General features: G+C 40.0%; 1 protein-coding gene across 1 annotated transcript in view; it reads left to right on the top strand.

The window, feature by feature from the left end:
• LOC110462382 (probable G-protein coupled receptor 158) overlaps positions 1-13054 on the top strand; it is a 40637-nt gene extending 27583 nt beyond the window's left edge. Inside the window, exon 3 of the mRNA XM_021516321.1 lies at positions 12857-13054. Within this exon, the coding sequence (XP_021371996.1) occupies positions 12857-13054 (198 nt within the window). The remainder of the gene's footprint in view (positions 1-12856) is intronic.
• Positions 13055-13918: the final 864 nt, after the last annotated feature.

Genomic DNA, 13918 nt, shown 5'->3' with positions numbered 1-13918 from the left:
TCCGCCTGTCAGTTAGTCAATGGGTCGTCCGCGGTCGAGCTTCCGTCTGACATTTGGTCGATGGGTCGTATGCGGTCCAGCGTCCGTCCGTCATTTAGTCAGTGTGTCGTCCGTGGTCAAGCGTCCGTCTGTCAATTAGTCAATGGGTCGTCCGCGGCCAAGCGTCCGTCCGTCAGTTAGAATGTGGGTCGCCCGTGGTCCAGCATCCGCCTGTCAGTTAGTCAATGGGTCGTATGCAGTCCAGCGTCCGTCTGTCATTTAGTCAATGGGTCGTCCGTGGTCCAGCGTCCGCCTGTCAGTTAGTCTGTGGGTCGCCCGTGGTCAAGCATCCGTCTGTCAGTTAGTCAATGAGTCGTCCGCGGTCGAGCGTCCGTCTGACATTTGGTCGATGGGTCGTATGCGGTCCAGCGTCCGTCTGTCATTTAGTCAGTGTGTCGTCCGTGGTCAAGCGTCCGTCTGTCAGTTAGTCAATGGGTCGTCCACGGCCAAGCGTCCGTCCGTCAGTTAGTATGTGGGTCGCCCGTGGTCCAGCATCCGCCTGTCAGTTAGTCAATGGGTCGTATGCAGTCCAGCGTCCGTCTGTCATTTAGTCAATGGGTCGTCCGTGGTCCAGCGTCCGCCTGTCAGTTAGTCTGTGGGTCGCCCGTGGTCAAGCATCCGTTTGTCAGTTAGCCAATGAGTCGTCCGCGGTCGAGCGTCCGTCTGACATTTGGTCGATGGGTCGTATGCGGTCCAGCGTCCGTCTGTCATTTAGTCAGTGTGTCGTCCGTGGTCAAGCGTCCGTCTGTCAGTTAGTCAATGGGTCGTCCACGGCCAAGCGTCCGTCCGTCAGTTAGTATGTGGGTCGCCCGTGGTCCAGCATCCGCCTGTCAGTTAGTCAATGGGTCGTATGCAGTCCAGCGTCCGTCTGTCATTTAGTCAATGGGTCGTCCGTGGTCCAGCGTCCGCCTGTCAGTTAGTCTGTGGGTCGCCCGTGGTCAAGCATCCGTTTGTCAGTTAGCCAATGAGTCGTCCGCGGTCGAGCGTCCGTCTGACATTTGGTCGATGGGTCGTATGCGGTCCAGCGTCCGTCTGTCATTTAGTCAGTGTGTCGTCCGTGGTCAAGCGTCCGTCTGTCAGTTAGTCAATGGGTGGTCCGCGGTCAAGCGTCCGTCCGTCAGTTAGTCAGTGTGTCGTCCGTGGTCAAGCGTCCATGTGTCAGTTAGTCAATGGGTCGGCCGTGATCAAGCGTCCGTCTGTCAATTAGTATGTGAGTCGCCCGTGGTCCAGCGTCCGCCTGTCATTTAGTCAATGGGTCCTCCGTGGTCAAGCGTCCGTTTGTCAGTGAGTCAGTGTGTCGTCCGTAATCAAGCGTCCGTCTGTCATTTAGTCAATGGGTCGTATGCAGTCAATCGTCCGTCTGTCAGTTAGTCAGTGTGTCGTCCGTGGTCAAGCGCCCATGTGTCAGTTAGTCAATGGGTCGTCCGTGATCAAGCGTCCGTCTGTCAATTTGTATGTGGGTCGCCCGTGGTCCAGCATCCGCCTGTCAGTTAGTCATTGTGTCGTCCGTGATCAAGCCCCCGTCTGTCATTTAGTCAGTGTATCGTCCGTGGTTAAGGGTCCGTCTGTCAGTTAGTCGGTGTGTCGTCCGTGGTCAAGCGTCCGTCTGTCATTAAGTCAGTGTATCGGCCGTGGTCAAGGCTCCGTCTGTCAGTTAGTCAATGGGTCGTTCGTGGTCAAGGGTCCGTCTGTCAGTAACTCAGTGTATCGTCCGTGATCAAGCGTCCGTGTGTCATTTAGTCAATGGGTCGTCCGTGGTCCAGCGTCCGCCTGTCAGTTAGTCTGTGGGTCCCCCGTGGTCAAGCATCCGTCTGTCAGTTAGTCAATGGGTCGTCCGCGGTCGAGCTTCCTTCTGACATTTGGTCGATGGGTCGTATGCGGTCCAGCGTCCGTCTGTCATTTAGTCAGTGTGTCGTCTGTGGTCAATAGTCCGTCTGTCGGTTAGTCAATGGGTCGTCCGCGGTCAAGCGTCCGTCCGCCAGTTAGTCAGTGTTTCGTCCGTTGTTAAACGTCCATGTGTCAGTTAGTCAATGGGTCGTCCGTGATTAAGCGTCCGTCTGTCAATTAGTATGTTGGTCGCCCGTGGTCAAGGGTCCGTCTGTCAGTTAGTCACTGTGTCGTCCGTGGTCAAGCGTCCGTCTGTCAGTTAGTCAGTGTGTCGTCCGTGGTCAAGCGTCCGCCTGTTAGTTAGTCACTGTGTCGTTTGTGGTGAAGCGTCCGTCTGTCAGTTAGTCAGTGTGTCGTCCGTGATCAAGCGTCCGTCTGTCATTTAGTAATGGGTCGTATGCAGTCCATCGTCCGTCTGTCAGTTAGTCAGTGTGTCGTCCGTGGTAAGCGTCCGTCTGTCATTTAGTCAGTGTGTCGATCGTGGTCAATGGTCCGTCTGTCAGTTAGTCAATGGGTCGACCGTGGTCAAGGGTCCGTCGGTCAGTTAGTCAATGGGTCGTCCGTGGTCAAGCGTCCGCCTGTCTGTTAGTCAGTGTGTCGTCCGGGGTCCAGCGTCCGTCTGTCAGTTAGTCAACGGGTCGTCCGTGGTCCAGCGTCCGCCTGTCAGTTAGTCTGTGGGTCGCCCTTGGTCAAGCATCCGTCTGTCAATTAGTACATTTATGTGGGTCGCCCGTGGTCCAGCATTCGCCTGTCAGTTAGTCAATGGGTCGTATGCAGTCCAGCGACCGTCTGTCAGTTAGTCTGTGGGTCGCCCGTGTTCAAGCATCCGTCTGTCAGTTAGTCAATGGGTCGTCCGCGGTCGAGCTTCCGTCTGACATTTGGTCGATGGGTCGTATGCGGTCCAGCGTCCGTCTGTCATTTAGTCAGTGTGTCGTCCGTGGTCAAGCGTCCGTCTGTCGGTTAGTCAATGGGTCGTCCGCGGTCAAGCGTCCGTCCGTCAGTTAGTCATTGTGTCGTCCGTGGTTAAACGTCCGTCTGTCAGTTAGTCAATGGGTCGTCCGTGGTCAAGGGTCCGTCTGTCAGTTAGTCAATGGGTCGTCCGTGGTCAAGCGTCTGTCTGTCATTTTGTCAGTGTGTAGACCGTGGTCAGGGGTCCGTCTGTCAGTTAATCAATGGGTCGTCCGTGGTCAAGGGTACGTCTGTCAGTTAGTCAATGGGTCGTCCGTGGTCAAGCGTCCGCCTGTCAGTTAGTCAGTGTGTCGTCCGTGGTCAAGCGTCCGTCTGTCATTTAGTCAATGGGTCGAATACGGTCAAGGGTCCGTCTGTCATTTAGTCACTGTGTCGTCCGTTGTCAACCGTCCGTCTGTCATTTAGTCAATGGGGTGTATGCGGTCAAGCGTCCGTCTGTCATTTAGTCAGTGTATCGGCCGTGGTCAAGGCTCCGTCTGTCAGTTAGTCAATGGGTCGTTCGTGGTCAAGGGTCCGTCTGTCAGTTACTCAGTGTGTCGTCCGTGATCAAGCGTCCGTGTGTCATTTAGTCAATGGGTCGTCCGTGGTCAAGCGTCCGTCTGTCAGTTAGTCAATGGTTCGTCCGCGGTCAAGCGTCCGTCTGTCAATTAGTACATTTATGTGGGTCGCCCGTGGTCCAGCATTCGCCTGTCAGTTAGTCAATGGGTCGTATGCAGTCCAGCGTCCGTCTGTCAGTTAGTCTGTGGGTCGTCCGCGGTCGAGCTTCTGGTTGACATTTGGTCGATGGGTCGTATGCGGTCCAGCGTCCGTCTGTCATTTAGTCAGTGTGTCGTCCGTGGTCAAGCGTCCGTCTGTCGGTTAGTCAATAGGTCGTCAGCTGTCAAGCGTCGTCCGTCAGTTAGTCAGTGTAGTCCGAATTATTCTGACGTTTTATCGACTTTTTTCATATCGGTCTGTCGTCGATTAACGTCAGAACTCCGGCCCTCTATAATATGCGGGAAATATGCGACCCGCGCCCGGAGCGCACTTCAAACTGATATTTTAGAAACAAATCGTCACTTTCACACACATGTCGCACATGGATCGAAAGATCTATTCTTTATGCACAAGATGATATATACGTTGTGAGATTATTCGAAAAACAACAGGGCCGCCAGACATACATCTTTGATTGTAAATTTGAAGTCTGTTACTCTCATGAATTACTGAAAGTATGATGGCAAACATTGGTTTGCATGCTCCCCGTTTTACATAGTTATGTAAGTTCAAATTTGAGATGGATCGGATGATCAAAAATGACATCAGACATCTTTGATTTCGCATCTTTAGATTATTGCCTCAATTGCTTGTACTACTGATAAGCAAGCTGATTTATTTAGATTTTTGTTCTCGTAAAGTCAGAATGTGTAAAAGCCTTAACTGTGCAACTGTTGGCATTGACAGGAACCGAACAAATATCTGACCAGTGAGTCTCCTTAAAAGTGCCGATTCCATATTCATAGTGTACAGGGGCATTTCTGGTATGACAGATGTATGTGGATTTTTTTTTTTTAATGTTTACAAAGTCTAATTTCATAGCAGGCGATGTCAGATCTAACATATCCTGTAAACTTGATTTTTTTTTTCATGATTTGCACTGTTTTACTGATCCGTAAGTCTTCGATTATGTTGTCAAATTAGCCGTAATAACAGAAGATATACAAACACTGCTCTAACCAGTCTCTGTAAGACGTTTGGAACATAATTGCGAGTACCGATCATTCTCTTTTTTTATAATCAACAACCATTAGACGTTTGGAACTCATGGCGAGTACTCGTACATCTGTAAGCATCTGTTTCACGTTTGGAACGTATACCGAGAACTGGGTCAATAAAGTTTTTTTTTATATAATCTTTATCTTTTAGAGTTATGAGAAGTTCTTTTTACGTTTCGATGCACTGTCACCTTCATCAGACAAATGACCAACGAAGCGTATGCACACAAAGGTGTAAAATGTGTACGAGTTGTTCATAAAATCGATGTCGATTTCGGCTATGCTGGAAACGTATGTACAATTGTTGTTATATATGTACCGAAATGACTCAATTCAGCTTCGCTTTATGAACACTTGGTCATAGATGTGCGAGAGTCTTTTAGAAGTATAACGTTTCAAACGTATCACACTTGTCAACGTAACATTTTGCTTTTATAGGTTTTACAGGTTTTGGTCAGAAACTGTTTTTACTAGTAGGAAACTGCTGCTTATGCTGTAGCGCGGCGTCCGTTGACCATCGTTCATCGACTTTTTTTTCAAATGAATGATCTTGAGTTATGTCCATGGTTAAAGGGTTCGAATATCTTAAAAACTTTAAGGTGGGTCCATCCTTTTGGAAAAACCCATGTCATTTTTCTTATTAGGCTTATTTTCTTGCATTTTTTACGTAGATTCTATATATGAAAAGAAAAAGGGGGTGCTCGGCTTGCTTTTTGAGATATTTCAGCTGTAAGGTAGCGACTTTTCTGCAATTTCCCCCCAAATATGAAAATTAAGTAAAAATTTGTTTTCTACAATATCTACATGAATTGAGTTACCAACAAATTGAATTTTTTTAAAACATTACGTTATGCATTAACAAAAGCAAAAATAAAACAAAAATGATTATATTTGCTTTATTTATTCATTTTCGTGGCCATCCATTCTCTTCAAAATCCATTTTTTAACAAATTTACATCGAACAAATGCATTAAAAACAAGCAAAAATGCTATCAAAACCCATGTCAATTTTATAAAACTTTGACAGAAGACAGCCACGTATATATGTTTTTCGGTAAGCATACACAAATGTGGGGAAAATTTGCAATTTCGCTCACTTGCAGTTAGAACTCCGTTCCCCCACCCCATTTTGCCTATTCCTATTTTAATGCGTAAAAGGCAACATTATGTCATATTATTATACACACCGTCAAAAATGTAACCCGCGTGGTCGGGCAGGTGACCGGGATTGAATTCAAACATCTTAATGAAGACGAGTGCGCTGTCCACTGCGCCACCGACCCATCATATACGTTACGCACAAGAACAAATATCTATTCAGCTTTGACTGGAAGAAAATTGCGTCATTGATGCAAAAAATATATTGTGAATACATTTTTACCAATCATCAACGGTATAAAAAAATCTACATACGGAAGAACGGGGCAAGTTCGGCCATCCCTGATATTTTTGTTTTTGAGCTAATATTAACAAGTTTAAGGATCTTAGCAGTTTAGTTGGCTGGGGGCATTCAACGACGAAAAAATGGCGAGGAAAACTCTAATGTAAAATGACTTAACAGGAGAAAATTGCTTTTGAGAGGGTAGAAAGAAAATCATGATCTCGCTTCTAGTTATGTGAACTTTTTAACACGGAATTGCTCCTTTTTTACAGTCAAACGTGTAAGACACTGACAGCTTCAAATGATAATACATAAAAGCCAAGCCAATCACTCACTACCATTGGCTGCACGATAAGAATTTAATGAAATATCAATTTGGGCCCGGACAGTTTCGGCCAATGATACCGTAGCAAGTTCGGCCCATGTAACACAAAAAGTCATAAAATTGGCGGTAAAATCTGACGTTGCATGCTTTATGACGTCATAATTAAGCTGATTCCAATGGGGGCCGAACTTACCCGAATGTCTGGCCGAACTAACCCAATGGCAAGGCTCGTTTGGCCATCCGATCTTCCGACAGGATAGTTAAATAATGTTCAAAAACGGACGCGCTGCCATACTTCCCAGAACGGACTTTATACAAAACCTATTGTTATGTCGGTCTTAATCTCATTAGAGCTTGTGTTTTATTGTTATTCCTCGACTAGCCGACTTTACATAAAGTTTATCTTATTTCATTCTGAAAGTTGTATTCTTAATCAGTAAATATCAGAGATCAACAAAAGCTACGCTCTTTTAAGGCTTTGCTTTTTCATATTAAACGAAATTATATTTCCGTACACAATGCTAGCGCAGCATTCCAGACATGATGTGCTTGATTTCACTGTTTGTTGTGTAGTTTCTGTATATGCAGGTCGGTATATGAAATTCATATTGAACAAATATTTGCTACCATTACCTGGTCTACATCTAATTATTGCTGTATATTTATCGTAACATAGACAATCGAGTCTAAATCTTGAAAAATCTTGAGTTCGAAACACGGTACCGTACAGTGTTACAGACTACGAGCAGAATATGTCGTCATACAAGTTTCCGGAACTAAAAATTAGTTTCGCAAATTATTTTGGTCATATGTCTTACACTTTTTTTTATACACTGAGCATTACATACTTCTGTCATTAGAAATGTTTTAAAAACTGATTTTAATACATGACAATTCAATGTAAACAATAACACATGTTGGACATAACTGTTACACTGTATTCCTTGCTATTACTCTTTTGGTCACACAGAGCATTAAATGTCAATATCTTGTTGACCATCATTAACACATACAGGTTGTTAAAGCAGTTCCAGTAGTATAGTTCACAACAGGTGACTGCAGAATTTGAGGACAGCACATGCTAAGACAGGACAGAGAAACAAACTAGAAGAATATATTGCACCCTTCTTCCCAAGATCCACCAAAGAATGGAACATATCACCAGAATCAGTAGTGTAGGCATTAACATTCTAGTCCCCAGTAGGGAATTCTGAGACTAACATGAGGAGGTGGTTGGAGATGGTTGCACATTTACAATGTACTTGTGTGGGGGTGGGTGAGAGGGGGTCAAAGCTGCTTGCAAAGTAATTTATGAAGATATGTTCTATGTGCATGTATATTTCAAATGAGCACAAAAGTGTCTGGTTACACATGCATGATAAACTATTATAAACACCTTGAAATAAAGTTGAAATGTACATTTGATATTCAAGCTGAATCCAGTTCTGTGCACTCTCATTCATAACACAAGAAATTAAAACATGACTTGAATTTGAGAATAAATTACAAGTGTAATATCAGATTCGGAATATGAATCTGAACCAGAATTCCTGAGAGAAAATTCACAGAGAAATAAATTCTTGGAGAGTTATTAATATTTACCAAGTTAACGTACTATGTATTTTAGTCATTTTATAACAATAGAGAAAAAAATGAATAAAACACTTATAAAAACATTTTTGAAACATAATACAGAATAAGAAGTAAAGATACAAATATTTGTCTTTGGAGTATGTACATTGTAGTATGTACATTGTAGTATGAATTTTATGTATCAAATTAATAACACATTTGCAGGACCTATGTATTTGATTTTTTTTTTACAACAAATTGTCCAGAGTTTTGTTTCTATCCTGGTGTCTTCTTACATAAGGCTTTCTGCATAAAAAATGGAAAAATAATTTAATGATTTGAAAAAAAACTTGGTATGCTACATCCATATTACAATTACATGTACATATAATTATGTCTATTGGTGTAGTGCTTTACAATATATTATTGATAATCACATAAGTCATAATTTAGAAAATTACTGCATCAAATTATAATAATACTGCATAATTATACCTGATCTTCAACCATACTTACAGGAATGATAAATATTGATACTATTTACTTTCATGGTAGTAGATAAGCTAGAAATAAATATATATATATATATTATAAATCAGAAAAATGATCCTTACGGACGAAGAAATATCATAAAACGAAAAATTCTTTACAACGAGTCTTTAGTACTTTCATCTCTTCTAGGAGATTCTTCAGACTCTCAAGAATTCTTGAGTCTGAAGAATCTCCTAGAAGAGATGAAAGTACTAAAGACTCGTTGTTAAGAAATTTTTTTTTATAATATATATATATATATATACATGTAGAATACAGTCTTATTAAAATAAGACAATGTGACTTTTAAAAACAGTCTATTTAACAATCCATATTGAAAAATATGACATGTATAATATGTTTTGCTAAATCTATGAGGAAGTAAGTTAGCTCACCAGTGTCCCATTACATTTTTCGACGAGAGATTCCCTAAATAAACATTTGATACTCTGTACACAATACACTACAAATACAATAAGAAATAAAGTGATTTGTTTACTAATTTTAAAATCTTTTAATGAAATTGGTCCCTTTGATGTTTTAAGTTGAAATGCAACCTGGTAAGATATATTCTTAACAAAATTCCACCCCTAACACAGAGATTACATGGAAAAGAGTATAATGCACTGAAAACTGAATAAATCTAAAACACATGAAAAAAAAAATGAAGAAAAATTACCTGTAATGTATTTCCTACCACTGTTTTTCCTCAATCTTGAAAGCTGTCCATGGCTCTTATTATAATTACCCCCCCCCCCCCCCCCCCCCCCCTCCCCATTTGCCAACTGGTGTACACGGAGAAACCACACACTGTGTGCGATGTGATGTCCTACATCAAAAGAGTTTGGTCAGGATATTCCCTAGTACTAATAGTAATATACCCGGCCTCCTGTGGGGGGCCGACGCATCATATAAAAAGAATCTCTCGTCGTCAGAAAAGCTACGTCATCGCAGCTAGGGTTTACTAGGGTTTGCTGAGAGTATGATAAGAGAGTAGACAATCTGACAATCTGCACAAACGCCTGAGCACTGTTTTGAATACGACACTGTAAATTTTACCTCATTGTAGAAACTCGTCTTCTCGTGTCCGAATGCTATGGTTCGGTATGGGTCATTGACGATGACTCGAGACATTTTCAGTTTTCAGTTGCAGCCTCGGTTTTCAGACGTTCTGTCGTATCACTTGAAGCTGTTTACACTGTCATGCATTAATTATTTCTGAACAAAATCTCTGTCAACAGTCAAGACGGAATAGCTGTAATGCTTCGAAGGAAATTTTCAACGTCAAGACCTCCAGTACAGTAGAGAATAGAACTAATATTAATACCCGGCCTTCTCTGCACCGGCAGTGTCGCCGTCAGTGTGATGGGTAACGGTCATAATTCTTCCATTGTACGAAATGACCTATTCCGTTCATGTGATGATAAAAAAAACTCTGAGTATCGTTTAGTCTTTTCAACATGTCGATAAGTGAGCAATAACAATGGAAAGCAAATATTCTTTCACTTTCAGACTTCATCCTCAGCAGCTGTCATATCGCTGTCATCGGCTGCGATGGTAAACTTCCGGTGTAAACGACTTTCGTTCTTATTTACGGGAGTTCAATATCACATTAAATACGATTACTTAAATATAAAAGATGGTCGCACTGGATAGTTTTCAATATTTTTGACGTTCTTAATTATTGTTAATAATTGTTGATGACACTTTTTAAATCCAAGCGTGGTGTCGTTAGGTTACCGTAAATCATTCATCATTCTGAAATTTAGCCAACAAGCGCAGCCTCCTGCGTAGTGGCGCTAAATTTGAGAAGGATGGACCCACCTTAAATTGCTTCTTTTCAATATTCAAAATGGCGAGTGTGATGATGTTTGGTCAGTAGCATGCAGGGACGAAGGACTACTATGTTTTTCAAATGATTGATCTTCATACATTTTCTAGGACACAGGGGTCAATTGTTGAATTGAACATCATTTGCCACGTTGTTGAAATATGCAAGGTCACATGGTTCAATTGTCTTAAAAATAACTTTTAAACAACTTCTGATGATTAATCAAAAGGCCTAGGGTCATGATGTTTGGATAGGTACATGATTGGTGGAAACCTATCATGTTTGTTCAATGAATGACCTTCACCCATATCCAAGGTCACTGAGGCAAACATGTTAGAAACGTTTATTGAATTGATTAAATGTCAAAAATGTGTTGAAAACATTGAACGACTTATTCTGAATAATTAAAAAGCGTAGGATGATGATATGTGGCCAGTTACATGCTCAGATATAGAGCTATGAGGTTTGTCCAAATGAATGATCTTAATATTATAAGTTATCGGCTGTCAAATGTGTCAAAAATATGAAGGGTTTGAAACACCTACTGAAGAACTTAAGTGCATAGGGCGGTGATATTAAGCCAGCAGAACGCTGAGATGAAGAGCTATCAAATTTGTTCATATGCCTTACCTTGACTTACTTCCAAGGTCACATATAGTCAATTGTGTTTAAACCTTTAATTGACCTCATCTCAATAAACAAAATGTCTTGGGTGGTGATATTTGGCAAATTTCGTGTTTGATGAAGGGCTTTAAACTTTGTTTAACTTAATTACCTTTTTGGACTTTCAATGACTCACAGGGGTCAAATGTCATATTCATATTTTAAACAGATTCTTTTCTTTTGAATGAATTAGAGCTATAGAGCTATATTTATCTGTAAATGTAGACAAACCAAAAATAGTTGTTTTTAGGAAAAGTAAACGATTGTATCCAAACGAGCAGTGGACTTTTGATGGTAAAGCTATAGAAGTGGTAGATCAATTTTGCTATTTAGGTTTGGTTTTTAATTATAATGGTAAATTTACCATTGCATTGAATAAAATTGCTGTACAAGGAAGGAAAGCTTATTTTCTTCTTAATCGGAAAGCGAAAAGATTTTTGTTGAATGAAAAGACCAAGTTATCTTTATTTGATACTTATATATCATGTATTGTAAATTACGGGTGTGAAGTATGGGGTTATAGTCCTGCACCGCAGATTAAAAATAGACATTTATCATTTTTGAAAACCGTATTGGGTGTCAGGAAAACAGTAAATAATGCCATGGTGTGTTTTGAACTTGATCGTTACCCTTTGCATATACAGCGTAGGATTGCTATTGTAAAGTACTGGCTGCAAATATTAAAGACTAATAACTGTATTTTGAGGGCCGTTACGATGAACTTTTAGAGCTTTATAACAGGAAAGCAAATTGTAAAGCAAATTGGGTTTATCATCTGAGACGTGATTTGTGTACGTTGGGTTTTGGAGATGTGTGGTTGGCACAATGTGTACCAAATGAGAAATCTTTTTTATTATTATATATACAACGCATAAAGGATACTTTTATTCAGAAAATGAGAAACATATTCGAGACATCTTCAAAATGTTTGTTGTATAAACACATTGTTGACCGTTTTGATCTCCAATGGTATTTTACAAAACCGCTATTTAGAAAAAATAAATGTATTCTTGCGAAATATAGATTGCAAGCACATAAACTTAATATAGAGAGAGGTAGATATAATGCAGTGCCTCGAAACCAGAGATTGTGTACTTTATGTGATCTTGGAGATGTCGAGACGATTTTCATTTCATTCTTATGTGTCCTGTGTTTTTAGAATTAAGAGTATCGTATATCAAGCCATATTATCGTATTCGTCCTTCTGTGTTTAAATTAATAGAGCTACTGTCTAGCAAAAATTTTAAACTTATTAGAAATTTAAGTAAGTACTTGATTCAGGTAACTGTTAAGAGAAGTCGTATATTATGAAATATAAGCTGTATCAAATTCTTGCTATAAACGTTTTGTCACTGTACAATGCGATTGAGATCTATGTCTTTTATTTCACAATAAGTTATAATCTCATTTCATTATATAATATATAGTATTCGTTCTACCTTCATGTTGAGGTTGTATGATTGATTTTGAAGTTTTGTTATTTCCCAGAAATTTGGTTAGATTAAGGCTTTATTTGTATTATTTCCTAAACGACTAAATTATGCAACTAAATTATGCTTCATAAGAGTCCGCTAAGTTACCTTAGGAAAACCTTAAAGTTTTCCCAAACTTATGCCAATTTCATAATTTGTAAATATTATGTATGGAATTGAATCTATTGCATATGTTCTCCGCCATTGTACAAGATGTTTGTAAAGTATTTATCTATATGTATATTTCTGTACGCCTATATGCAATGTGCATTTGTTAATAAATTGAATTGAATTGAATTGAATTGAATTGAATAGATACTGATAGTTTGCATGTAGCATTATTTTAATCCACCTTTAAGGATACAAATGTTTGCAACTATTGGTCAGTAACTGTTTTCACTGGTCAGTAACTGTTTTTATTTCGGTTTACAGGTAATGGTCAGTGGGATGTGGACACTGCTGGAAATAATACTTATAGGAGCTGTGCTTTTGTACGTAACGGTGAGTCATTCAGCCAAAATTCTTACCGGAGTTATTTCGGAAACTCCTCAGAAACAGATTTGGTTTATTTATAGAACACAATTCAGTAAATTATCATATTTGACGAACGAGAGCTATACCTTCTGTTAAGTATAGCTTTAAGACAACGGAAGTGACCTGTATTTGGAACTCATAAAGAAAAAAGGACTTCTCGGGCATATCTCCTATTACGTAAGGGTATGTATTCCATATTACGTAAGGGTATATATTCCATATTACGTAAGGGTATATATTCCATATTACGTAAGGGTATGTATTCCATATTACATAAGGGTATATATTCCATATTACGTAAGGGTATGTATTCCATATTACGTAAGCGTATGTATTCCATATTACGTAAGGGTATGTATTCAATATTACGTAAGGGTATGTATTCCATTTTACGTAAGGGTATATATTCAATATTACGTAAGGGTGTGTATTCCATATTACGTAAGGGTAAATATTCCATATTACGTAAGGGTATGTATTCCATATTACGTAAGGGGATGTATTCCATATTACGTAAGGGTATGTATTCCATTTTACGTAAGGGTATATATTCAATATTACGTAAGGGTGTGTATTCCATATTACGTAAGGGTATATATTCCATATTACGTAAGGCTATGTATTCCATATGACATAAGGGTATGTATTCCATATTACGTAAGGGTATACGTTCCATATTACGTAAGGGTATGTAATCCATATTACGTAAGAGTATATATTCCATATTACGTAAGGGAATATATTCCATATTACGTAAGGGTATGTATTCCATATTACGTAAGGGTATATATTCCATATTACGTAAGGGTATGTATTCTATATTACGTAAGGGTATATATTCCATATTACGGAAGGGTATATATTCCATATTACGTAAGGGTATGTATTCCATATTACGTAAGGCTATGTATTCCATATTACATAAGGGTATGTATTCCATATTACGTAAGGGTATGTATT

Source organism: Mizuhopecten yessoensis, unplaced genomic scaffold (genome assembly GCF_002113885.1).
Source record: "Mizuhopecten yessoensis strain PY_sf001 unplaced genomic scaffold, ASM211388v2 scaffold10777, whole genome shotgun sequence".
Lineage (NCBI taxonomy): Eukaryota > Metazoa > Mollusca > Bivalvia > Pectinida > Pectinidae > Mizuhopecten > Mizuhopecten yessoensis.
The sequence above is the reverse complement of the archived record's forward strand: the minus strand, read 5'-3'. Positions and strand labels throughout refer to the sequence as shown.